Genomic DNA, 26,422 nt, shown 5'->3' with positions numbered 1-26,422 from the left:
GCCATTTCTGTCCAATCTATCTCTCTTGTTTCTTAGTTTTGCTGCCGTTTCTACGTGCAGATTTAAATATACATGTGAAGATAAGAACTATAGCAGTAAGAACCATTGTTGAAGAACTTGGTGAAGAACGTTTCCAGTATACGGCTGTGCATATGCTTGCAGAACTAAATTGATCCCCAGATTGTTTGCCCCTGTCAAAAAAATAATACAATCATGTGTTATCATCTATGAAATTTTTGAAATTTATGCTCCAATTGCTTAATGATAATAGATACAAAAAAGTTACTGAAATTTTACTTGAATGACTCTCGGGGAAACCTACAAGTGGATGCTTAACCAAACCAAAACGACCCAGTATATGTCGCTCAAAAGCAGGGTTTGAGAGAGGTAAGATGTATACAAACTTGACCTCTGCTCTAACTCCCCACCCGGGGGGGGGGGGGGGGGTTTGCAAAAGTTTAAAACGAACCAAGAAAAGAGATGCACCAGAAGAATGCAGAAAAAGTCAGGACATCTAACTATGACAGGTTAAGCATCCTTACCAACTAAAGTTGATGTCTTGACAATCATGCAAGTGGATTGCTTGAACAGGGCTCAAGTGAATATGATTCACCTTGAAATTATGTGTTCCAAATGAAAGGACACCCCATACGCATACTTCTCCTTTTGCCAAATTGACAAGGTTACAAGGATAGGGCAAACTGGCTGATTGTGTTAGTTTTATAATTTATATTTAACCGCTCTAGTTGGGGTTTCATCTATGTTAATTTCCTGTGTGTACACAAGTGCCACAAAATTGTAATAAATTTATGCTCCAATTGCTTGATGATAATAGATACATTCACGAATAAGTCGTGTCGTGGACCAGAGCAACATACAGTTCCTGATAACCACGATGGATGATCCTGGGCATGTCATCCCCTCGTACGGTCATTGGAATGTCGTTTTATAGAAGGAACATGATGGATGATCCCGGACATGTCATCCCCTCGTACGGTCATTGGAATGTTGTTTTATAGAAGGAACACGATGGATGATCCCGGACATNGATGGATGATCCCGGACATGTCATCCCCTCGTACGGTCATTGGAATGTTGTTTTATAGAAGGAACACGATGGATGATCCCGGACATCATGCTCTTTACATAATTGGTAGTCATGTAGGACGTCAATATACTAGTATGTCTACAATAGGGTATTCTGTTTTCCTTCAGGGGAATCTTTTTTCATGGAAAAACTAGTAGCAAGGCGTGTTTCCCTATCCATGGCATGAACCATTTGGGGATTCACATATTGCAATGATGTTGCTGTGTAGAACATCAAGAGTCATGTTTTCCATGGATGCGTGAAACACGTTGATGTTGATCATCACTTTCTCCAACTATCGGGCATTAGAGAAATAGGGCTAATCTTAATTATTGCATTTATGTGCCTGGTCTGGTTACGGTTTCCTACTGTTTCATGACCCTCCATTGCACCCAATTTCCTAACCATAATAATACCTTGCAATAACATATTGTATCAAAAAAATGTGGCAGAAGCCTGGGAAAAGAGAGAAAGTGAACAATCAGGTGAAAAATAGTTAGCAAGCATATCAAAGCATACCCGAATATGTCCCGGATTGAGTTCCATAAAGACGTAGCAAGCTTTTTGCTAGTGTAGCTTGAAGCAAAATCTCTTTTATATTTGTCAAAGGTATCATCCTGTCGTCCTGGTAAGTGCAAAAATAAAACATATGAGACGATTCCTTTTCAAAACAGACTTTCTCTACTCTTTTTCATGTATCCAAGAATTCCTTTAGGACACTATTTGTAGGTGGGTAAACGTTCTCCTTCTAGCTGACTTAGCTTAAGAAGAGACAAGTACTCATATGACATCTAAGACACACTGGAAGTTAATGATGGTCCACGAGGACTCTACAGTTTCAATGCACCGACAGCTCATCATCTTCTTAGACTTCCTTCTTTTAGCCAGTGTGAAAGGTGCAGTAAACTTGACAAAGGATGAAACAATAAGCACTGTACCATTAGTTACGTGATGTCGTATTGCCGCCAACTTTTCAACCAATAGGCGCTCCTCATTGCTGACATGACAAGGACATTGGATTACATGGTTAGTAAATTCAGAGCTATGATAGAGGAAACAGTTGGCCCTTGTACAAAAAATCATCCTTTTACCAATCATACAATATATGTTCAACATTCATACCATCCTCACTTAAGTTGATGCATAAATGTCTTCATACACTACATGTGCACAAACCATCAATTGTTGCCATGATTGTACCAACTGCAAAAATGAAGTTGATAATTGCAAAGGATCCTCTTCCTCCTGGGAACTCAATCTTGAGTATTGTTCCCAAAGGCCTATAAAGTGTAACCCCCGTTGAATGCAACATATCATTATTCATTTTTTGTGATTACTGCTCATCTCTTTGTGCACCAAATCCCTGATGGGACATGTCTTGTATCCCTCCTTTTTTTTATCTCTTCGAATCTGTACACTAACATCAATGCTTTGCATGGTATTTTGATTATTGCATTATCATTTACAAGCCTCATCATTATCCTTTTAAGAAAGGGGTTTGTCAACATAATGTAATGACCAAGATCAATCATTACTCTGCTCCATGTTGCATGTGGTTTTTCTGCTTGAAGAAAAATAATAGCATTTAGCTTGATGAACACAACAGATTCCTACATACCAGAGTCCATTTGCTTCAGATGGAAATGAAATGTTGGAACAGTTTTTTTCTACTACCATTGGAACTCTAGTTGTGAAATAGAGTGATTCATTACAGTAAACCTAAGCTATGGGTAACCACTTTATATAACTAAGCCTTACCACCTAAGAATACAAAAAACCAAATTAGAAGACAGGTACAAACAAAACCAAACAAACCCATTATATCCAACACGGAGGTGGGGGTGGGGGAGGTGAGATGTACTCAGTGCGCGAAAAGAGAAGATAGGTACTAGCAATTCATACCAAGTGATTTTGCAAGTACTTAATTATAATAACACCTCAAATCATTGTTTTGAGTAGTTGATACGGGTAACAAAAACCTTCAACCAATCGTATCGCTATCATGATTATAACTTATACGGTTATTTTGTTGAAGTTAAGAAAGCAACAACGAGGACTGTCAGCGTAGTTGGCGATAACCTTCCAAGATAGCAACGACGACACGACAATGACAAACGACACCCGTGACATTGCCTACTCCAAACCACCAGGGAAAGAGTGCCATTAAACTAGAGTTGAACAAGTCACACCAGGATCCATTCAAACCCCCCACAATCTCAGCAAACCAACTCCCCGATATTCCGGGCCTACACCAATACCTATGTGAACTGTATGGTCTATGCACTCCAATACCTATGTCACTGTTTGGAGTGCAAATAACATTTTTCAAAGAAAATCTTTTCTGCACTAGACCTTTAAACATCAAACCTAGTACTTCTAAAAGTCGATTGAGAAAAGTTCCTTTACCTTTCCACTACATTTTTCTAGTGGTAATGGAGTCGCCAAATATCTTAGAAAATGAATCAACTCGCCTTGTATACATATTGACAAGGTTCCTTTACCTTTCCACTATTTTGGCACTGGTCCTTTTATTTCATCTGGAGTTGTCAAATTTCTTAGAAAAATATACCAACTCGCATTATATTTGAAATGGGAAAGCAGCTCATTCATGATTAGACAATCAGTGGTCAAAATGTTTAGATTATCTGCAGGACTGTTAAGCAATTGCACCATAAAATTAAAAGGAAATCCCACAAAGTTTCAAAGTTAATCAATAAGAGAGCTATAGTTATTCACACTCCATAGAAAATATACCTGATGTATCTCGGGATCTGGACATTCACAATGAAGTGATGATGGCCTCTAACAGAAGGCTTATTGACATCTGGAACTCCCATCCTTGACAGTCTTATGGTTTCCCCAGGTTGAATCCCAGAAGGAACTTGAAGATCTTTTAGACCATCCACAGTTTCAACCTAAATTAAATTTTTTAACTCAGAACTACGAAAAAAAACAAGATAATTTTGGCTTCAGATATTTTAAAAGCAATGCCACTAATGTCAAATTGCATTATGGATCAAACTGCTTCAGCTAGTATAGTAGAGTACAATGGTCTAAAGATAAATGAAGTCAGACCTTTACATGATAAGCCCGCTTACAGTTCAGAAATTTATGATTGGCTTACTATTCTTTTAATTACAACCCATGACCTCAATCATCTCTCTCAAATACCGAGTCTGAGACCGATAAAAAGCTATAACAGGCAACTTTATTTATTGAAGTAAATATTCCTTTATAGCGTTCTAGATCAGCTCTGTGAGAAATGGTAGGGGTGAACATGGTACGGTAACATGTTTTTTTTTCCATATACCGTGTACCAACCAATTATAATTGGTACACAATTTTATACCATGTACCAACCAACTATACCTGGTACCAACATTTTTCGGTTGGCACGGTTTTATACCAACATCGCAAAAGTTGAAGTTACAAATTTATTTAAATTGACATCTTTACCAACTAGATCTAGATGCACTAAAACCACTGAACATTCAAATAACATGTTGGTATGTGTTGTACCATTTATCCCTACCTACACAAGCATTCAAATAATATTCATATAATTCAAGCATTCACTAATAGTCTAATACAAATGGGCATTGAAGAGCGGTGATGGACCGTGGAGGTGTGGACGAGATACTAAGATTGTTAGAATTAGGCGAATGAATTAAATCAAGTTTTATGTATCCATCCATGTTATATTTAGCAAAGTTTAAAATAAGATAATTTTAATTTTGGATTGTTGGTATGGTACTACCAACCAATTAGATTGGTACCAACTAGATTGGTATGGTTGGTTTGTCTTGGTACAAAATTGAGACCCCTAAGAAATAGCATACGCCTTGAAGATATATGTCATATCAGATATATGTCATATCACACTCTTTTACTCTGTTTCTATATTGTTATCGGCACACTTATTACACAAGAAACCTAACCTAATATTTTACCACCAGTGTTCCAACCCTCCACTCAGGTTGCACCAATTAAAGTGGCTATTGCTCTGAAGTAGTAATACTATTATCTTCTCTAAATGCATGTATGAGCAGTCCTAAATTGAAAATGTGAGTTGTCTGATATTCTCCCCCTACAAACACCCCCCCAAACCAAAAAAGGAAATGATGAACCCGCCATTACCCAGTTGAAACAGTAAGAAATAGTAAGGTGTTTGGTTGTTCTTTCATTAGGCCCTATATGGATTAAGTTGTCAGAAACACTTACGTTGTCTGTATGGATTAAGCTAAATTGTTGCTTGTTTGTTATGCTGAATAAGGGGCCATTTACCAAGTGCTTACCAAGTCACATTACCTTACCGATGAATATGGCAAGGACTAAGAATCTTACTCAGTAAAAGCGAAGACATGGATCGCGACTCCTACCCAGTAAGTGAGGGCGATGATTTTTACCATAGTTAGCACTTATTGGGAATATTATTTCATACGATACCATTTTGGTGAACTAAAATCTTACCTGGTAAGTAAGTGATAGTGTTGAATTTTGCCGGTAAACACTTACCCGGGTAAGCGTTTGGTAAACGGCCCCTTAAATTGTCTGAATGAAAAAAATTACCCTTCTACCCCGACTATTTGTTTTTTTATGTTGTTCCCTAAAGCTTGACAATGAAATTCATAAATCAACTATACTAATCAATCCTTAAAATTGATAACCAATAAGAAATATAAATCATTGTCCTACTATTTCATTGTGGTAAACCAAACTACAACCCAAACAATCCACATTTCTCACATATTTCATCAAATACCTTACATGCATAAATGTAATAAACCAAAAAATAAGCGCCTATGTTGCAAGGAAACCCAAATCCAATAACCATCACTTTTGTTGTTTTGCAAATGAAACTCAAATACAATTGGAAGGATCAAAATCAAAATGATTTAGGCCATCACTCTTGCAAATGAAACTCAAATGCAAATGTAACCATCACTCTTGCAAATGGAACTCAAATGCAAATGAAAGCATCAAAATCCTAAGGATTTAGGCCTTTTGGGACCAAAGCAGAATGAACTTCTGCTATCTCTAATGTTTTCAAAACGACTACCAATATCAAGAAGACTCAAAATGAACATGGAACGCTTGACATATGGGAAATCAAAATATGAATCAAAATCGAAGGAGAACAATCAATGGATCGATCTCATAACTGAGTCAAGTCGTCTGACTTTAAAAAGACTTCGAAGGATACTGAGATTACCAGGACCAACTGCTTCCGCTTTTGAACAGCTAATATCTGATGAAAAGTTACGCAGAGACATCAGACGATTAGGATACTCGCAAGAGTTAACTATTCCGTCACAATTCAAGAGACGATTTCTTCCCTCAATATGGCACTTGCTGTTCTCAATACTCAACCGGTGCTTAACGTCAAAAACTGCCAGGATTGACACGTGCAGCAATCCATTTCTGAAGTTTTTCCATGGAATCGTCTTCAATCGTCATTATGACTATGCGCTCATAATCTAGAACGAATTGGTCGAGTTGGTCAATGCTAAGAGATTTCCTTCAAAAGCCAGAAAATTTGTGCCGTTTCAAAGGTTTCTTCAACTTATCATTAAGGCGATGATGAACGCAAACGAAAATATTCCGGCCAGAGAAAGCAGTGAAGTTGGGTCGTCGTTCATTACGCAACGAATAAGATCTCATACAAAAGTTGAAGATCTGGACTCAATCATGGAAATTCCAGTTGAGCTGTTTGGCTATGCGGATCAGAGTGCTCAATGTGTGATAGATTATAGGAGAGTTATAGATCCTAAAGTTCAGCTAGAACCGGTTGAACTTGCCCCGGGATCCACCCATGTCTCAGCTGAGCGAGAGGGTATAGATATAGATGAGACAGTTCAGGCACATGGGGTACCTGATCAGGGAAGTGAGCAGAGAGAAAATGTAAATGAGAGGGGTAGTTTGACGAGGGGAGACTCTGATTTGCATCAAACTACAACAGATAATACTTCCACAGCTTCTTCAAGCTAGGAAGATACAATATTAGATGATGAGGCAACTCAGGCTGATGATAATGATAGTGATAATGATGATGACAACAATGATGATAATGATGATGCTGCTCATCTTCTTGTTACTGAAAACATTCAAGTGGGCGCAATCATAGACAATCTTGATGATATTTTTGATGATAATCAAGATCAACAAACATGTCCGAGTCTTCACAGCTTATCTTTTGATGTTGATGACTTCGGCAATGATTTCGGTGAATTGCATCAATTATTGGATGACATACCGAATGAAGAAGATGAGGGAGCTCAAGTAGAAAATGTTGAGAGAATGAGTGTAGGGGACGGAGAAAAATATGGAGAGGGTGAGTGTGGAGCTCAAAATGAAGCATATGCTCCTATCCCAGCCGAAACACTTAGCCGGGCACCCACATCTGCTATCAACATTCATTTGTTGAATGTTGATATCGGAACAGACATAGCTTGCCCAGCTATGCAAATGCACACCCCCCCTAGCCACTCAGTTGCTTCTCAACAAGCAATTGTTTCATCTTCACACGGGGATATAGCACATACTCTATTTGCTTCTCACTTGGAGAATGTAGATATTGAAACTAGTAGGCCTCTGCCCCAGCCTACGACATCGATTCAGTGCACCTCGAGTCTAGCGCCGATACACATAGGTACACTTGAGTCTAGAGCATCCATTGCTCAATCTGCAGTTCTTTGTGAACTAGCCGGAACGACCCGAGTGGAGTCTGTAGACTTTCCACAAGGACAGGTTGGAAGTCCTACCAATGCTAACATTCTGCCAACACTGAACGTAGGCACAACAGTTGACTCAACTGTTGTTACAACTGGCAATCTATATGATCCAGGTGTTACTTTACCTGACTTTGTGTCAAGGGAATATTTGGATGGCGCCCTAAAGGCTGTCTAGGACACTATGACAGATCAAATCCTAAATTTGAAGAGATTGTTGAAGGGAAAAGAGCAAGTAACTGAAGAACAATCGTCTGTGCCGTCACCACCGCCTGCTCCTAAACCTCTAAGGGAACAAGAACAAACGGTGGATGAGCTAAAGTCGCTACTGTATGCAAAGTTAATATCGAGTCAAAATCCTGATGCGGCGGACGCAGATCTGGTTGGGCTCTTAAGACAGCAAGTTGAGGAGAATCCTACCGTAAAGGCCTCAGAATTTCTAGCTTTCCAGGACGTTGTAGCTACTAATTTCTCAAAAATTAGTACTATAATTGCCTCACACTCGAGCACTGTCTCTAATGCAAAACTCCATTGATGCCTTAACCGAAAGGGTATCAACTTTGGAAAATACTTGCCGAGCTCAAGCCAGCACTTTGAAAAGAAGGCATGATGATCAGGACGATCCTGATCACCATGAGGGGGAGAGGAAAAGACAAAGGCTGGCTGAGTCGTCAATTGGTGCGGAAGGTGTTGCTGGGAGCCAGAGTCTGAAATTGTTATTGAAGAAAGTCCAGTTCCAGCAAGTACAAGAGAACGGACTACTGGCCAGGAATCAGCTGAGAAGGTGACAGCTGTGGAGACAAATCCTGTGATCGAGCCAATGGTTGAAAAGCTGGCGGACTCCACTGTAGAAACAAGGCTGTTATTGGATTTGTCTGCCAACGTTGGGTTCAATGATGTCTTCTCAAGAGAACTGGGTGGAGTTCAAGATTACGATGAAGATATTGATAATATTGATGAGTCAGCGGACATCTACTTTGACTTTGAAACAGACATAAATGAAGATGATCCTATTTTTCCGTTTCAGGTTGATCATCAAACTGCTTCTGAACCTCCCACCACAGTTTCTCAAGGCGCTTCTGATACTTCTAAGATGGCATTTGATCCTACAGAGATCTTTTCAAAAAATTATGTGCCATTTGCAATTCGAGCTAATGTTCCAGGTTTTGACAGAGCTCGGATCAGAGAACCTTTTCTTGAAGATATCTATTTTGGCATTTGTATTCGTCACCGAAAAGCTTTAAGTGGTGACAGAATCCTTGGGATTCATAAAGAGACTCGAGAATATCATACTGAATACAAGCACTTTCTGAAAGCCAAGCGCCTACCAATTAGTCAAGTACGAACCAGACATCGAATCGTGTCTATCAAGAATATATATGCCAATAAACTTGTAAGAGTTTGGTATACTGTTTTCAGTGTAATAAGACAAGATGGACACATCTGGACGTTTAGCGAAGCTGACTTCCCAAATCTTTATCTTAAAAATCTGGAGCATCTTTACCATGAACTTCGGGATCTCACTGTCAGAAGAGAAGGAGCAGTCGTTGGTCTAGAAGCTATAAAGAGATACTTGAAGAGTCATGTTAAATTGTCTTTGGTCATTGATGTTCAGATGGGCTTTGAAGGTAATCAGAAGATCATAAACTTGAAAAGACCTGATCAAGACATTGAAGGCTATCCTCTCTTTATTATTCTTGAAGATCCGGAGTTTGTGGTAATATATGATGGTGCAGTTATGAGGTTTAGTGAGCTGAATAAGTACTGTAACGGTACTATCAAGCTGGTGCGAAGGGCTCTTGAGAGAATTAAAGCTGATAATGATAAAGCTGCAGAAAATGAAAGAATGAGTCTTAGAGAAAGGTATCTTCTGATCAGTGCGTTTAAACCTGTTGGATGATAAATTGCAGTATCGAAGTGCATTGAGAAGAATCAAAACTCACTTGGGTCTTAGAAAGTCAAGATTTACTATTTCTCGTGCTTGAATCCAAAGGGGGAGAATGTTGGGTTCAATGATGTGCATTAATGTTGTATTCAAGCAAGTTTCTCCTATTTTGTAATAGTTTAGTCTTTAATGCTTTCCTTGTATAAATAGGATGATTAGTGTTGTAATTAGTGTTGAGCTAATCACATTTGTAAACATTACAAGATTTAATATCATACACTTGGGTGAAATTCTCTCTCTAGATTGATCATAATCTTGATTGAAGATTATCTGATTTCTGTGATATTTTGGGAATTACACCCCTAAGCTATGCTATTAAAATAAGAGGGTATTGGTAAAAATTGTCTTCATGTCCATGTATGAAGGGTGGGGACGAGGTTTCTGTGAGGACGTTAGGATGGGGAAATAGAAATAAATAGCCATTGCAGGTGGGGGAAAGGTATTATGTTTTCTGATTCATTTTCCTTTTGACATGAGAGGGAGAGCACCAGCCTACCGGAAGTTGGAACCCCTTCTAAATACAAATAGCCACAACAGGTGGTGAAAAGGTATTTTGTTTTGTGATTCCATTTTCCTTGTGCACCAGCTTATCGAAAGCTGGAATCCTTTGTATTCCTTTGCTTCGAGTTAAGATACACCACAATCACATCCAATTTTGATTTATGTGCTCTGGGTATATCAAATTAATATTCGAGCGATGAGATCCAATGATGACTAGGAGTGTAGCCTCTTGTGTCGAAGAATTGGAGGAAAGTGCCAGAGTTGTCCAGACCAAGGTGATTTTGTTGAAGGAAGATATGCAAATGGTGATGAAGCAATTAGAATGGCTAATCAAGAGGTAGAAGAAAGAAGCAAAGAGGCTCTATACCCCCCCCCCCTTTCCAGAAATCTTGTGATACTTGTGATATGTCGATCGTATTTTAAACTTTTGTAAAAGATGTAACGATAATATTTGAGGATGCATAAGAATAAACAAAAGAAACAACTACTCTAAAAGATGTAACAAAGTAAACAAAATTACTCAAATAAATAAATGTTTCTCGTAAAACAAAGGTAAAATGGTAATTATGTCATTCAGACAGTTTATTCTCCAGCAAACACACATCAATCTAGCATAATTCATATGGACAACTTAATCTATACAGGACTTGATGAAAGAACAACCAAACAACCCATGAGAACCCTCCCTCAGGAACAATTTTAAGAGCAAAATGCAAACCATAAGGACAATCTGAACTTATTGAAGTTTAGGAACGAGTATCAGAGTTTCAAGAAAACCTTAGGACCAAAATTCGAGTTTACTCTTAATTATTAGACCATCAATGTGATCTTAGAAGCCAAAGACACTGCGTTCCTAGAAATTTAATATCCAAATTTTTAGAACACTTGGGATGGCAATGAACAAGTGCATTAGATTATTTGCATAACAACATATGTTGGCATCCGCTCGGCCATGCTTACTTAAACAAGAAAAGCTTTAATATCATAGTGATATGATTAGAATTAGTGGTAGGAGACAATGTTGGGTCCATTCATCCACACTAACCTAAGGGGGCGTTTGGTTCGCAGATTCTGAAGGAATATGATGGAATTGGAATGTTGAATTATTGACCAAATTTCATTCCCTCGTTTGCTTCATTCTTTTTCACGAAAGTTATCTTCAAAATCCTACAAATTCCACAAATAAAGGAATTTAACATTCCTTAACAACTACATGGTATTTTGATGGAACGGAATTCTCTATTTTCATAATACCAAATATGCCCTTAACCCAACATACCCTAATCTCATAAAACCCAATATGACTATCGTGGACCACCTCCGACCACCGTCGATCTGAATCACTGCCAACCATCACCATCTGAACCACCGACGACTACCACCGATCTGAGTCACTGCCGATCACCACCGATCTGAACCACCACCAATCTGAACCATCGTCGATCTGAACCACCACGGATCACCGCCATGGACCACCACCGATCTGAACCACCCCCGATATGAACCACCCCCGATATGAACCACCTCCGACCACCGCCATCTGAACCAGCACCGCCCACCACCAATCTGAACCACTGCCGACCACCGTCATCTTAACCACCGCGGACCACCATCGCCGACCACCATCGATCTGAACCACCACCGGCCACCGCTGATATGAACCACCACCTCCCATCGCCGATCTAGACCACCCCCTACTGAACCACCGGCGATCTGATCCACCGCCATCTGAACTACCGTGGACCACCACCGATTTAAACTATTGTCGACCACCGCCATCCGAACCACCGCGAACGACCACCAATCTGAACCACTGCCGACCACCGCCATCTGAACCACTACAGACCACCACGGATCTGAACCACCATGGACCACCATCGATTTAGTAACGTCGTTTGGTTTATGGTTATATTCGGGTTGTGTATTTTATATTATTTTACACATTAAATAATTATTTTATTAAAGTATTTTAAGTTTTAAAAAATTTAAAATTTTCAAAAAAGGGCATTCTAGTCATTTACCAATATTTCATTCCAATTCCAAAGCTACATTCTGTGAATCAAACAGACAGATTTCAATTCCTTAACAGATTCCATTCCAATATCTGCCAACCAAAGGTGGTCAAACCTGATAACATTTCATTCCAATTCCTTCAAAGTCAATTTCCTTTAACAGATTCCATTTCATCCAAAAACATTCTACGAACCAAACGCCACCTAAGGTTCTGAACATTAAAGTTTGCACATGTACAGTTACTAGATCACAAAATTCCTAATATAATCTTCGGTAACATAAATGGCAATGATTTTTCCCGAGTACAAACCACTAAAGGAGCACCAAGTAATTTGAAAAGAATGTTGATAGTGCTCGAAGTCATATCAGTTCATGACTATCTAAATATTTATCCTGATTAAAATTATCTTATTTTCATTTATCTTTATCTGAAAACCACATATTCCAATATATTTTATGATCGGTTTATGTTCTCAACAAGGTATCTGTTTCTCAGCTCTAATAATTTCATATATATAAATTTATCAAGTAGTATCAAGATTGCTAAAAGGTATGACACATGTTCCTTAAGATGTGTTCTATAGCATATCTAATAAGTTCAAGTTGTTCCATAAATAATACATGCAGATTTTACATGTAATTGAACTCAAATTTGTCTTTACCTTAATAACAGTACCTAATATTGCTTGTGAATAATCAATATTAATCTCTGAGTAAAGATCAAGACCATCCCTTCGTATTCCACGTTTTTGATTAACATGAAGGACTAAATACAAATCACCAACTCTATTCCTGCAAGGAAGATCAAGAGTATCACCAACTTGTTCTGTGAAAGAACCTAGCAAAAAGAAGTATAAATTGCTAAGGAATGCTAACTAGCAGTCAATAAAGTGGGAAGATTCAATTCTACAAACAAGATGTTTTCATTATGATATATTCAAAGAGTCCAGATAGTTTAGTGTTTATCTATTTAATCTACCATTAAGTATTTGTCCTTATCTATTAACATGTTTGTGTATAAGAGATTTTTCGTTTATTTAACAAATCATCAAAAACTAATACCAACCTTCAATTGTTACATAAATAAATTTATGTAAAATTAAATAAATACCAACCTTCTATTGTTATAGAGTTATGTTGTTCAAGATAAAATTAAATAAATAAATTATTAGCCCTAAACATGATGCTTGGAAAACCTTGCCACAAATTTTTTTTCCTAATTCGCAACTCCCGTATCATGAAGTTATATTCATCATTGTTGTGACATCCTTCCCAAAACCCTAGCTTTGTTGCTCTATCCAATAAGCCTAGCACTTAAAAACACTAGTGCCAACGAATCCCAAGTTGTGGAATCCTTTTGCCTTATTGACAATATCCCTTTCATGGCCTCATTGTCATCGCCACCCATTGTAGAAACAATAGCCTAACCTACCCGTGATCTATTACAAACCCCTACTCGTGACACTATTGCGAACCCTAATCCCAAAAATCGACTATACCACGAAAACATTGATATTCATGAAGCCCCTCTAGCTTGAAAGCCCAGTTATTGAAAACCTAGAATTGCAACTGAACCCCTAATCATGATCATTGACTCATTACTAAAACTATTATGATTGCCAATTTGGTCCTATTTGGATATGATCTACAAAGTGTGTTTAATTTTGTATCTAAATTTTGAACCTTCAAGTTTATTTGAACTATTCTGATCTTCTGATCATGGTACCATGGTAGCCCTTGTTTTCCACTTCTGATAAAGAGAGACACGATAACATGTTTTTCACTTTCCATCTCGAAGTTCTTTTGCTACCTTTTTCTACCATCAGTTTGAACACTATTTAGTACTACATTTGGACTGTTGTTCAATCCACTTCGCTCAAAAGGCGGTCATTTTGCGATCTACAGCGCCTCTAATCGCAGGACATCTATTTGAGCACCGCCTATTTGTCCCATGACCGCTAACCACAATTGCACCGCTATATCGGTGCGATTAACAACATAACACTTACCACATGCCAAATTCCAAATAGTAAGGAACTTATGCACTTGGGCTCTCCTCACACTACACCTTCTCAAGTCTTGGACTTCAAATATTGGTGTCTAATGTCAGATTGGTACTAAATCATCCATCTTTGTAGGTGGTGCACCAACTAATGAAAGATTTTTAGAATAAGGTCATGTATGCCGTCAAGAAATAGTTGAAGTTAGTATATGTGGGGTTTAGAGGTAAACGTGAGCCAGACCCATGTAACAATTGCTAGTTGTGTGTAGATATGAATTACTTAAGATTGCAGCACACCTTTTGTTGTCAACATTTCCCTCCCCTTCTATGCACATGGTAGCTTCATCATTCACACCAGGTGGTATTACCACTTTGATACTTCTAGTTGATTGGACATTACCTTCACCTCGACAATACTTACAAAATTCAGTTATGATCTTACCATCACCACCACACGTTGAGCAAGTAGATACCTGAAATCGATAGGTGAAAAAAATACTACCGGTAAGTCAAAAGGTTGGATAAAGCAAAAAAATGAAAAATAACATTTTTATAATAGAAAGGGAATTCTGGATAACAAGCAATTGCACAAAACAGGATCAATATACATCACATGCGTACAAGATTCTATTAGTATGGCAAGTAAAAAACGTTTTCACATAAAGATATTTACTGAAATAAAGATTCATATATCAAAGATCTAAACAATGATAGCAACTAAGATAATTCCTGATAAGAGATTTTTACTTTGAAGTATCAAAAACAATAGATCAATCATTTCATGGTTAGCTATGACAAGTCAATGTAATCTAGCTGACTAAAAAAGAACTAAGCCCTTTTCTGTGAACTAAGAACATGAATAAACGGTATATGCTTTCCTATCAAAGGCAAAGACATTTGGATATCTCGAAGTCCAAAATCCTCTTGGCCTCCTTTATTGGTGTAAATATACCTCATCCTGCTTCCAAAAGACTGTAGATTAAACCATCTTAAGTGGTGTTCCCTCATTTTCTCCTAAATCAGCTTCCAGCTCTACCACATACCCTCATTTCTAATGTTATTCATCAAAACATAGCCATGCATCCACCTCAATTTGCAGATCTCTCCTACATCTATATTTATATGTTTACTTCTTGGTGAACCAAACATTTTTACCAATCAATTACATGATGTCGTGCAGCTATTGCATGAGACCTGGGGTTTTTTCAGGTTCGGTCATAGGTGAGATTCCAGGGTTGAAGACTCCGGATGCATGCCACCACTCCCTACCATTGTTGTATGTCTTACATCCTGACTCCTATAAATAGCTTAAACGATTTAAATGTCTCCTCCATGCTTGTAAATAAGAGCCAGGGTACTTTATACATCCATGAGGCATCTTCTACACATGAGAAAACTAATAACCAACCTTGTGAAACACTGAAACGAACATCAAGTACATTGCAAAGGAGTCTTTGAAATGCAACAAGAGTAGCACAAGGTCTCAAAATCTTGCATCTTCTATTCATTCTTAAAGCATTGCCTCATGTCTACTCTATTTCTAGTACAAATCTTTTATAGGTGTCATCAATCATAAGTTCTTCCATGTTCCCCTCACAATGACTGTGGAACAAGAAGTTGCCAAGATAGGCGCTTGGTTGGGGACATTACGTGGGGAATGAAAAAAAGAATAATTGAAGGCGTTTGGCTTAAATAGGGAATGGGAATGCAATGATTAATAGTGTTTGTTTCTATATAATGCATTCAATCATTACATTTTTTGGGCAATCAAACATTCCTCCTTAAATCAGGAGAATGAAAATGTATTCCTCAAATTTGCCTTCTAGCCCTCACTACACTCCAACTTCCCATCTATTTCACCATTTGGTTTTGGGTGTGATTCTCGACCTAGCGGATTTGAAGATAAATCCCATCTTGTGGTTGTGGAGATAAAATAAAAAACATTAAGATGAAACCAGGAGCAAAAAGATGGATATGCTATGTTGGTGTCTTGGTGATCGAGGAGGAAGTAGTGTGTGTGGATTGTTTTTTCATCACCAAACATCAACAATGCAACGCAACAGAAATAATGTAAAACAATGCAACATATATACCCATTCCCATCACCCAACATATTCATTCCCAATCCTTAAAACGAACCAAGGGCCGCCTTAACTTAGTTGAAACAACAATCAACTACTTTTTCAGACATCAATAGTTTGGTTTGCATTAATATGAATACAAATGACATGTTAATGCAAAAAGTAACTTTATCTAGCAGACAACTTTTAAGTTATTTTGAACAAGATTCAGAGTAATATTATCCAACTAATTTACTTGATGCATCAAGATATAAGAGTATGCTTTATGGAGATGGCATATTTGACTCTTCATGTTATGTTAGTGTTAATATGACATAATAAAGACTCTACACCAAAATGATATTCCACTATAGCATTTCCAATGAAACAAATTCACCATATAAACTCATGCAAGCAAGTGACGTTTTAACATTGTGAGATAAGACGAGCATGGGTTAGACGTCGGTAGCCATACCGGTAAGATTGTCTAGAACTTTTAGATTTTAAAAAAGCAATGATTTTTTTTTCGGAAAATGATTGGAAACTGTGATGGAATGTGATAATTTGTGTACAAATTGTTGTGTTGGATGAAGCCTGTAAGGTCATCAAGAGGTAGACTATGTGGTGGCTCTTTCCCCTACTTTTGCTACTTGGATCAATTTGACTGAAAAAATGAAGGACAATAATGTGAGGTGAAATAATAGTAGAAAATTGGCCCCAAGACAGCGTGAAAACGAGATTAAGAAACACAACAAAGGTAATAGAAATCAGATGGACTTAATAGAAAATAACAGAAAGAGCGGGAGTTTAGAAGATCAATTAAGCAATACATTTGCAATTTATTTCTAGCAACATATTAAAACCAAAAAGGACATCCAGCTCTATTAGGCATTCCTACAACTAAATTGTGCCTTACCAAGTACTAGAATCCCCATTTCCACATAGAATATAACTAAAAGCAAGCCTTGATGCTACAGGATGTTAATTATTCCAAAAGTCTGTTGCATTATCCGACAAGACATTGACCTAAAAGAGTGTATACAGTCTAACAGCAAGACGTTACATGTAAATGAAAAGTCAGTTGATATTCATATACTCATTATTCTTAGTAGCAATAGTTAAAAAATTACCTGAGACATCACCCCGAATGGCGTTTTCTGAGTTTCTGCCACTGCTCCTCTACCTCCACAGTGGTTACATAATATTATATGATTGCTTGATTTAGCTCCTGTTCCCCCACAATAGTCACATGTCTCAAGGCAGGAAACTTCAATGTCTCTTTTCCCCCCAAAAATCGATTCTTCAAAGCTCAAAAAGATATCATGCCTGAACAACAAAGAATTATGCAACTCCATAAATTGTAACTTGGTGAAGAGAAAAGCAAATACAGATCATCAATTATTAAAGGGATGTGGAATAAATAGAAGTAGATTCCTTATGATCATGAAGTGACAGAAATAGAAAGTCAAACTCTCATTATCTACATGACCCTCATGTATTATCATCAAATCATAATATTTAAGGTTGAAGAGAAAACGCCATTTCTTTTCCCATATCGTTAATATTCTAGGAGTGGTGGCGGCCGACAGGGGTGAATATGGAGGTGGAAGTGGTGGTTGTTGAGGAGGTGGTGGCTGATGTGGTGTAGATAGAGGTGGTGATTGACGGTGGTAGGGTCGGTAGCCGATGGTGGTGGAGGTGGTAACCAGTAGTGGTGGTGGCGCGGCGATGGGTGGTGGTGGCCGATGGTCGACAGTGGTTGTGGTGGTGGCAGCGATGGGTGGTGCTGACCATTAAACCAAAAACCATATTAGAGTTTTATCAAATGAGAGTAGATTGATAATTTGTAGTTTTGTCCCATCTTACAAAAAAAAGTCTTTTTTGTCCCATACAATACTTGTCCCAGTACCAGTGCCTGCCCCATGTCGTGCCAAACGTGGAGCCGTGAGTTTTTGTCCAGTCCCATGTCACACTAAATGTGGAACAATGGGTTTTGTTATGTCCTGTCCAGTCCCATGTACCAAACGCAGCCTTAGAGAATCCATACGACCTAATGGCCCTAATATTTCAATTAATCCATAATACACCCGCAAAGTAATACATTTGTAAAGTTAGCAAACCGTCAAACATGACATGAATATAACCGACTTCATATGTATTTAGCATCTAACGAGGAAGCTAAGCTCAAGAATCACTATCACAAAATAATATCTCCTCTCCAACCCTCACTAAGACAACAAAAGAAATGGTTCATAGACCAAAAAGAAATGGCATGTACCATCAGCTATGCTGTTAATATCGCGATATATCGGCGATATATCGAATATCGCTCCTAGAGAAAATATCGGTCCATAAATCTCGGTCAAAATATCGTCCCCGATATTATCGGCGATATTTTCCGATTTTTAGCGATATTTTGATGCAAATATCGGACCGATGTATCGATTTTTTAGGGTTTAAATATTTGGGCTTTTGTTACTTCATGGGCCTAGTTTTTTGGGCTTGGTAACTTAAATTAGGTCTGAAATTGATCTACCTCCACAACGGTCTTCTTCTTTCTTTTATATTTACGACTTCAGATTCAGACACCTAGTTAATCAGACTTCGACTTCGACTTCTTCTCACGACTTGGACTTCGACTTCTCCATCTCCTCTGCTTACCAGGTTGCTACAGCCACAGCAGCAACTGGCAGTAACTGTAATCGACAGCAACAGCAGCCAACATTAACAACAGCAATTGACAGCAACAGCAGCAATCGACACTCGACAGTGCCTGGTCCAGCCTCCAGGTCTTACTATCACCCACCCACTCACTTAATTATTCTGATTTGTCTTAGTTAGAACTTAGAACTAAGAACTTAATTACTAAAAAAAGCAATAGAAAGTAGAGAAGGGGGTCAATCTTCAAGGGCATCTGTGACCCCGATTACTACTACTACTACTTCATCAGATGCGGGTACAAAATGCGTCAATAGAGATATGGCTTGGGAATGGGGGGTATGGAAAGATCCAACCAAAAAAACTAAATGTATGGTGTACCATATGTGATAAAAAATGAGTGGGGGGTCACTAGGTTGAAAGAACACCTTACTCACAACGGAGGTAACGTCATTGGTTGTCCTAATGTGAGTAACGACATCAAAAAAAGAGTTCTAGCATCCATTAGTGAAAAGAATAAGAAAAAGAAAGAACGAAATAGAAATGTAGAAATCYTTCGACAATATTCGRTTGAAGTTGATGATATTGATGATATTGATGAGGATGAGCAAGACGTAGATGGAATAGAGATTATCGAAGGAGGAAGAGCACGAGCACAAGCCTCAACACAGCCTCGTGGTTTAAAAAGAAATCCCGCTAGCGATGTTCGCGGGCCTCTTGATGCGATGTTGAWGCCCGATTATGCCAAGATAAAGCAAGCCACCTTAGATAGAAACAATCCAATCAAAGAGAARTTAAAGTTGGCCGCTTGGAAAGAGTTTGCGGTTTGGGCATATTCGGTTGGGTTGCCATTCAATGCCGTGCAAGATGAGAACTTTCAAAAGTTCATAAATGCGGTTGGAGAGTATGGAAGAGGTAATTACCACTTCAAATTTTTAATATATTTCTCAAAGGTTAACTACTAAATAGTAAGTACTAACTTTATTCCTATCGTTGGTAGGCATGCCGGCTCCAAGTTATCATAATATTCGGGTCACATTGTTGAAAGATGTACTTGAGGACACCAACGAGTTTGTGGATTCCTTCCGTTCACACTGGAAGAAGAGTAAATGCACTATTATGTCCGATTTTTGGACAGACGGGAAAGGGAGAAGCTTGATCAATTTTTTGGTCAATTGTCCACAAGGGACAATTTTTTTGAAATCAATTGATGCATCGGAGCATGTGAAAGATGCTCAATTAATTGTACAGATGATCAATGAGGTTATAGAGGATGTCGGAGAGGAGAACATCATGCAGGTAACAAATAAATATTCTATCTATATTAAGTATCCACATTATTCTACACACACACATATATTGAAGTAGTGACTAATTGTTTTTTACTTATACTAGTTTGTCACCGATAATGGGTCCAACTTTAAAGTTGCTGGAAAAATCTTGGAAGAACAACATCCTCAGATGTTTTGGACACCATGCGCAGCTCATTGCGTGAATCTTATGATAAGAGATGTCGGAGAGAAAATTCCAAAGATTAAAAGTGTGCTAGTTGATGCGAGAGCGGTAGTGGTTTATATTTATAACCACGGAAGGGTTTTGAATATGATGCGAAAGCTTACTAAAAATAGAGAACTGCATCGGTCATGTGTTACAAGGTTCGCAACACAATTCTACACCATTCAGAGCATCCATGAGAATCGGCATCATCTCCAAGTGCTATTTGTTTCTGAACAATGGAGGAAGAGTGACTTTGCCAAGAAACCCATCGGAAAAAGAATTGAACGAATAATAGCTAAGCAAGAGTTTTGGGACAATATTTATCTTGCTTGTCAGGTATTAGCACCGTTGGTTGATGTTGTTCGGTTGGTTGATACGGAGGAGAAGCCGTGTATGGACTATATATACGATGCTATGGAGAGAGCTAAAGATCAAATTAAGAACTTGACTGGCACCGTTCACGAAAGACTGATCACTAAAGTGTGGTCAATGATTCAAGCACGATGGAGTGACCAACTTCATCATCCTTTGCATGCCGGTATAATTTATAAAATATTGTTATGTTTTATTTATTTAATTTTTAAATTTAATCCAATTATTGGTATTAACTTTCAGTACATATGCAGCCGGATATTACCTCAACCCCGCCATTTATTATGCACAAAATTCAGAAGTTGAGAATAATAGATACATCAAGACGGGACTATACGAGGCAATTGACCGACTTGTGCATGATGAAGAAAGAAACGATACTTTACGGATGGAACTCAATCAATATGTCGAGATATCGGGGCAATTTGGATCTGCGGCTGCCATAAGAAATAGAGCTAAAGTAGCACCACGTAAGTATGATAATAGGATATAATCATATAATATATATATACACATATTCAAAAGTTTATTTGTGTTTTTTTATTAACTTAATATACCTATAAAACGTAGATGTATGGTAGTGTTCTTATGGCATCGACACACCCGTGCTCCAACAATTTGCGATTAGTGTTCAAAGTCAAACTTGTAGCGCTTCTCCTTGTGAGAGGAATTGGAGTGCATTTGATCATGTAAGTTTTCTTTGTTATGGAAAATATATTAGCTCAAATGAAACTTAAATTCAAGTTATGGTTTTAAATTTATCAATTATCATTTCAGTTGCACTCTAAGAAGAGAAATTGCCTTTTGCAAAANTTAGCTCAAATGAAACTTAAATTCAAGTTATGGTTTTAAATTTATCAATTATCATTTCAGTTGCACTCTAAGAAGAGAAATTGCCTTTTGCAAAAGAAGTTGAATGAYCTTGTCTTCATTCAATATAACAAAAGATTGGAGAGRCGCTACAAATCTYTTAARRATARCAAGTCTTCAAATCYTATTTTCTTGAGAGATGTTGAAGAAAATGATGATTGGGTGGTTCCAACCGACGTTGAGCTCCAAGAGTTTGTGGATGCAAGAGATGGCCTCCTTTGGTCGGATGTACGAGAAGCAATGGGAGGTAATGAAGAAGTTGGACCAAGTACAAGAAGTAAAAGGGAGCGCTATAGAGATGATGATGATCATCATCATCATGTTGGAGATGAAGGGGAAGAAGAGGAAGATTGGGAAGCTAACCTAAACGAAGAAGTGAATGTATTGGATGATGTTGACTCGGATGCCGAACCTATTACTTACGATTAGCTCGTTTTTGAACACTTTAGATGATGTGATGTTTTAATTTTGAAACTATATTTCTAAACTCTAATTAATGCATATTATATATATAATTCTAAGAAATATTATGTTAACCGCTATTTTGGACCGATATATCGAATATCGGTCCTGACTGATATTTCGTATTCTGACCGATATAACAGCATAGACCATCAGTACCCACTAGCCAGTGACCCTCCTTCATGAAGACCAGAGGTTCAAGTCTCACCAAAGGTGAGAAGTGTGTGTGAGTTTAATTTTCTGTAAATAATTATTATATACGTAAAAAAAATTAGCATGTAAATAGAGGGGTGTTTTACATTTGATCCCAAAAGAAGGGACTGAAATTTACATTGCAACAACCATATGGCATAACCTCAATCCAGTTATTTTTACATGGCCCTCTTTTGTGCCTTATGCCATATTTATGAACCATTCCAAAGAGTTAATAACTAGGTGCAGCAGCTTCACAAGCAACATGACAATAATTCACATATTAGCAGCAAAAGAAACTTGAGATCAATGGCCTGAAGCACAACAGATTTTTTTGTCTTCATTATAATTGGCAACGAAAAGGTTGAATAAAAAATTACATGTTATGTTTTTCAATAGAATGCCCAGAAAATAATGTTAAGAGAACGGGGAGAATGTGACAGATTACAGTGGGCCTTGGTTTTCCTAACAGCATGTTCTTCTAAACAAACTCTTGTCACTACATAAAAATGTTATAATTGTTGGCTAAACATCAGAAAAGGTAACCTTGTAGGTGGACGATTACCGAATGTTCAGGGCATGGCTGCCCTTGCTCCTCAAATTGAAATTATTGCCTCCTGATTCATTCATCCCGCCAAAAAAACCATTTGCATCCCCAAAAAAGGTGCCAAACACATCAAACGGGTCCACCTAAAAGAAAAAAGTTCCTGAGATAGATAGTGATACACCAACCAATGTTGGGCATGAAAAGAACCCCCCCCCCCTCCCAACCCACCCCTTTAAAGGAAAATACTACATTGATATCGTTGTTCCAATGTGATACAATCTTACCTCCTGGTAACCAGTACCTGATCCATCATATTCCCCTCGTAAACCTGCCTCCCCAAAACGATCAAATAATGATCTTTTCTCTTCATCTGATAAGACCTATACAAGAAAAATATATAAAACAAAGTGGTTTAATTTGGCATTCTTATACATACAAAATAAAAACATAAAACATAAGGTGTACGGTGAAAGACAAGTTAAAGGAAAGATATAATGCAAATCGGAAGTTGGAAAACTGAATTAGAGAGTATGTTAGAGTCTAAGAAAATATAACCCAAAAGTGAATGCCCAATCAAGAAGAGAGGTCACTTGTTGAGTCGGGAAGAGAGGCTGTATAAAATACTTAGATACCTCATATGCAGCACCTATTTCTTTGAACTTCTCTTCTGCTCCAGCACCCTTGTTCATATCTGGATGATACTGTTGCAAAAGAGGTATGAAACGATGTTGGTATGAAACCAAATGAAGAGTATAGGTAGAGACATTACGTTTCAGTAGCCACAATGGATCATTTTATAGTGACGGTATTCAACGACCAACAAAAACAGAACTATAGCACTATCATAAAATAATAAATCGAACATGATAAACTACAAATAAACGAACTCTCAAGAATTTACAGAATGCAAAAGGAAACATATAATGTTAAGGACAATTTCATTGGCAATATGGAGTGCAAGCATTGAACATAGTTGTGTTTTGTTTGTCATTTGGGGATCAGCCAAGATAGAGATTCCTAATCAGGTCACACTCTCAAGAACCGACACGTGGATTTCAATGGCTGATTTTTGAGTGGTTGTTTATTTTGACTATTTTCCCAGGGCAGGCCTAAATTGTTTAAGATATAGCGTTCTACAACAGCCTTTTTCACTTACCGAGTTCAATTATTTAGGGTTCAGCCAAGATGTTCTGGCAGTGCAGCATACTAAAAAACCACTGCTCATGGAATAAGCTACAAATCTTGACCAGTAACTACAAGTCATATGATCAAGATCATGCAGATTCCAACAACAAAGATCTTTTGAAGGCCAGTTGAGAGTTCTAAGAAAATTTTTTGGTTATTTTAACCCAACTTATGATCATAATGTCACAAGAAGATAAAGGAAAAAATATTAGGATTTATAGTTAAAATTCTGACAATTGAAGAAAACGTTCATGGACATGTACCATCACTGGCTTAGAAAACACTGATACAATGACTTAAGGAAAGTCTCCCAAGCTTTGATAAAAATGGGTCACAACTAGTTTAAAGATTCTCCCTCAATCAGGTGATCTTAGTAAGCAGTCGCCTTGTAGCTCAAACACGACAATTACATGTGGGACTACATTATATATAATACTTGTAAATACACATGCAATATGGGTGTACATATACATACATATAGATAGAAACATACATGCATTTAGACAGATTATAAATACATATAGACAAGTATTCAAATACATATAGACACATACACACATACATAAATATAGATAGGTAGATAGATATGTGTGTATATGTACATATATGTATATGGATACATAATTGTGTCTATATAGATGTGTATATGTGTGTATACTGAATGCATTTGTGTGTTTATGTACATATTTGTATGTATAGATATACATAGAGATGTATGTGTATTGATATTATGTGTATACAAGTAGGTATATGTGCATATTTGAGTGCATATACATGTGAATATTTAGGTATGTGTGTGTGCATATACATAAACATATTTTTGAACATATGTTAGCATCTATGTATGGCACATATGTGTAAATAAATAAGTGTGTAAACATGCACACACACAAATAAATACGTACATATATATATATGGCAAGCTCTATATCCATACACTATACGAGAGCCCATCCCACTCAAACGCATTTTTGGTTTTACATCTTCCAAATTTTTGGGTGAAGCCAACTGTTTTCTTCATTTTGGTTCTACAAGCAAGGTATAGAAGTATAATGAAACCCTCACAATCAAATTCAATACCATCTCTAAACCAAAAGGCCAGGAAGAATGCACATGACCTAAGCAATGGATCATGTAAAAGATACCTTAGAATTTAGATATATCCAAAGCACTCAGTTTTCCCTGTAACCTTTTCACAAGACGCTCGAGGATAGGTCTGTGTGCAACAATCCTACAAATGGGCGACATATTGTGTGTGTGATGAAGGATCGTTTGAGGACACTTGGTCACTTTTAATCTCACCTCACCCCATGAATTGCGCTTATCACCGGAATTGATCCGGTGCATTGCATTAGTGTTGATATTTAATTAGGATTGATCCAATGGTGGATACCATCTTCCACTTCTCACCATAACTTACATTCTCACCAGAACCCAAACCTTGTGTGTGTTTGGTTTGGTTAACGTCCATTAGAACATAAACATTAATATATCTACTTCTAACCATAAACAATTACTGCTATAAATTGAAAACCATTGGTGATAAATACATAAAATATGTGATATCGATTTCTCATCTTCTGAGAATTACTTTTGCATTACAAACCCAAGATGCACCCAGTCTGTACAATAAGATATAACTGATAAAAGCAACTTAAAAGAATTATTTCAATATCTTAACTAGGGGAAAATGATATGTGATAACTAACCTTACGAGCAAGTGCTCTATAGGAGCTCCTGATCTCCTGCAAAGTAGCGTTTTTACGAACATTAAGAACTTTATAGTAGTCAGGACTACTACTACTACTACTTTTACGCGTAGACGCAGCCGCGCAAATGACTCGACGACGCCGACAAGATGCAAATGCGATATTGTTTCTGATAACTGGGAATGCGCATTTTAGTGAAGACTTGATGGAAACCACAGAGGAGGAGGGGGAGGAGGAGGAGGAGATTGTAGTGGTGGTGGGAAAGATCGATGGGGGTGAGCTGCTGCTACAAGTGTTTAAAAAATGGCAGTTAACCATCGCTGGAGGATTTTTTCCGTCTAAACAAGCCCGATATGGGTGTGGGCGAGGGTTTTTCGGATTATTTAGCGAATTGGTCTTCGCAATGGATGCGTTTGCAAATCTCAACTCGTTTTAATTCGTATTTTATTGCACGTTATCTAGGGGGTGTTTGGATAAGCTTATTTAAGTGACTTATTGACTTATTTCAGTTTGGTACCGGAGATAAGTTAAAACGGAGTGTTTGGGTAAAAAAAAAAAAAAGTGCTTATACCGGTACCAAACCGGTAATAAGTT

The 26,422-nt window shown here is 37.7% G+C and overlaps 1 protein-coding gene across 1 annotated transcript; it reads right to left on the bottom strand.

Annotated features, from left to right (window-relative positions):
• LOC112500138 (chaperone protein DnaJ-like) lies at positions 1 to 26,163 on the bottom strand. The gene is made up of 11 exons (XM_025103464.1): positions 25,829 to 26,163; positions 23,567 to 23,635; positions 23,219 to 23,314; positions 22,953 to 23,077; positions 17,467 to 17,662; positions 14,574 to 14,749; positions 12,937 to 13,066; positions 3,842 to 4,002; positions 2,026 to 2,084; positions 1,607 to 1,712; positions 1 to 191 (listed from the first exon to the last, which is right to left on the bottom strand). The coding sequence occupies exons 1-11, from the start codon at positions 26,144 to 26,146 to the stop codon at positions 17 to 19; spliced, it is 1,611 nt and encodes a 536-aa protein (XP_024959232.1). The 5' UTR covers positions 26,147 to 26,163; the 3' UTR covers positions 1 to 16.
• Between the last annotated feature and the right edge of the window lie 259 nt (positions 26,164 to 26,422).

Source organism: Cynara cardunculus (assembly GCF_001531365.2).
Source record: "Cynara cardunculus var. scolymus isolate 2C chromosome LG 1, CcrdV1, whole genome shotgun sequence".
Lineage (NCBI taxonomy): Eukaryota > Viridiplantae > Streptophyta > Magnoliopsida > Asterales > Asteraceae > Cynara > Cynara cardunculus.
The sequence above is the reverse complement of the archived record's forward strand: the minus strand, read 5'-3'. Positions and strand labels throughout refer to the sequence as shown.

Coding starts and splice junctions, on each gene's coding strand:
- LOC112500138 (XM_025103464.1), bottom strand. CDS start 26,146: ATGGTTAACTGCCATTTTTTAAACACTTGTAGCAGCAGCTCACCCCCA. Junction 17,663..22,952: donor AGCCATGCCCTGAACATTCG/GTAATCGTCCAC, acceptor TTTGTTGTTCAG/GCATGATATCTTTTTGAGCT. Junction 4,003..12,936: donor TATTAGGTACTGTTATTAAG/GTAAAGACAAAT, acceptor AATTTAATTTAG/GTTGAAACTGTGGATGGTCT.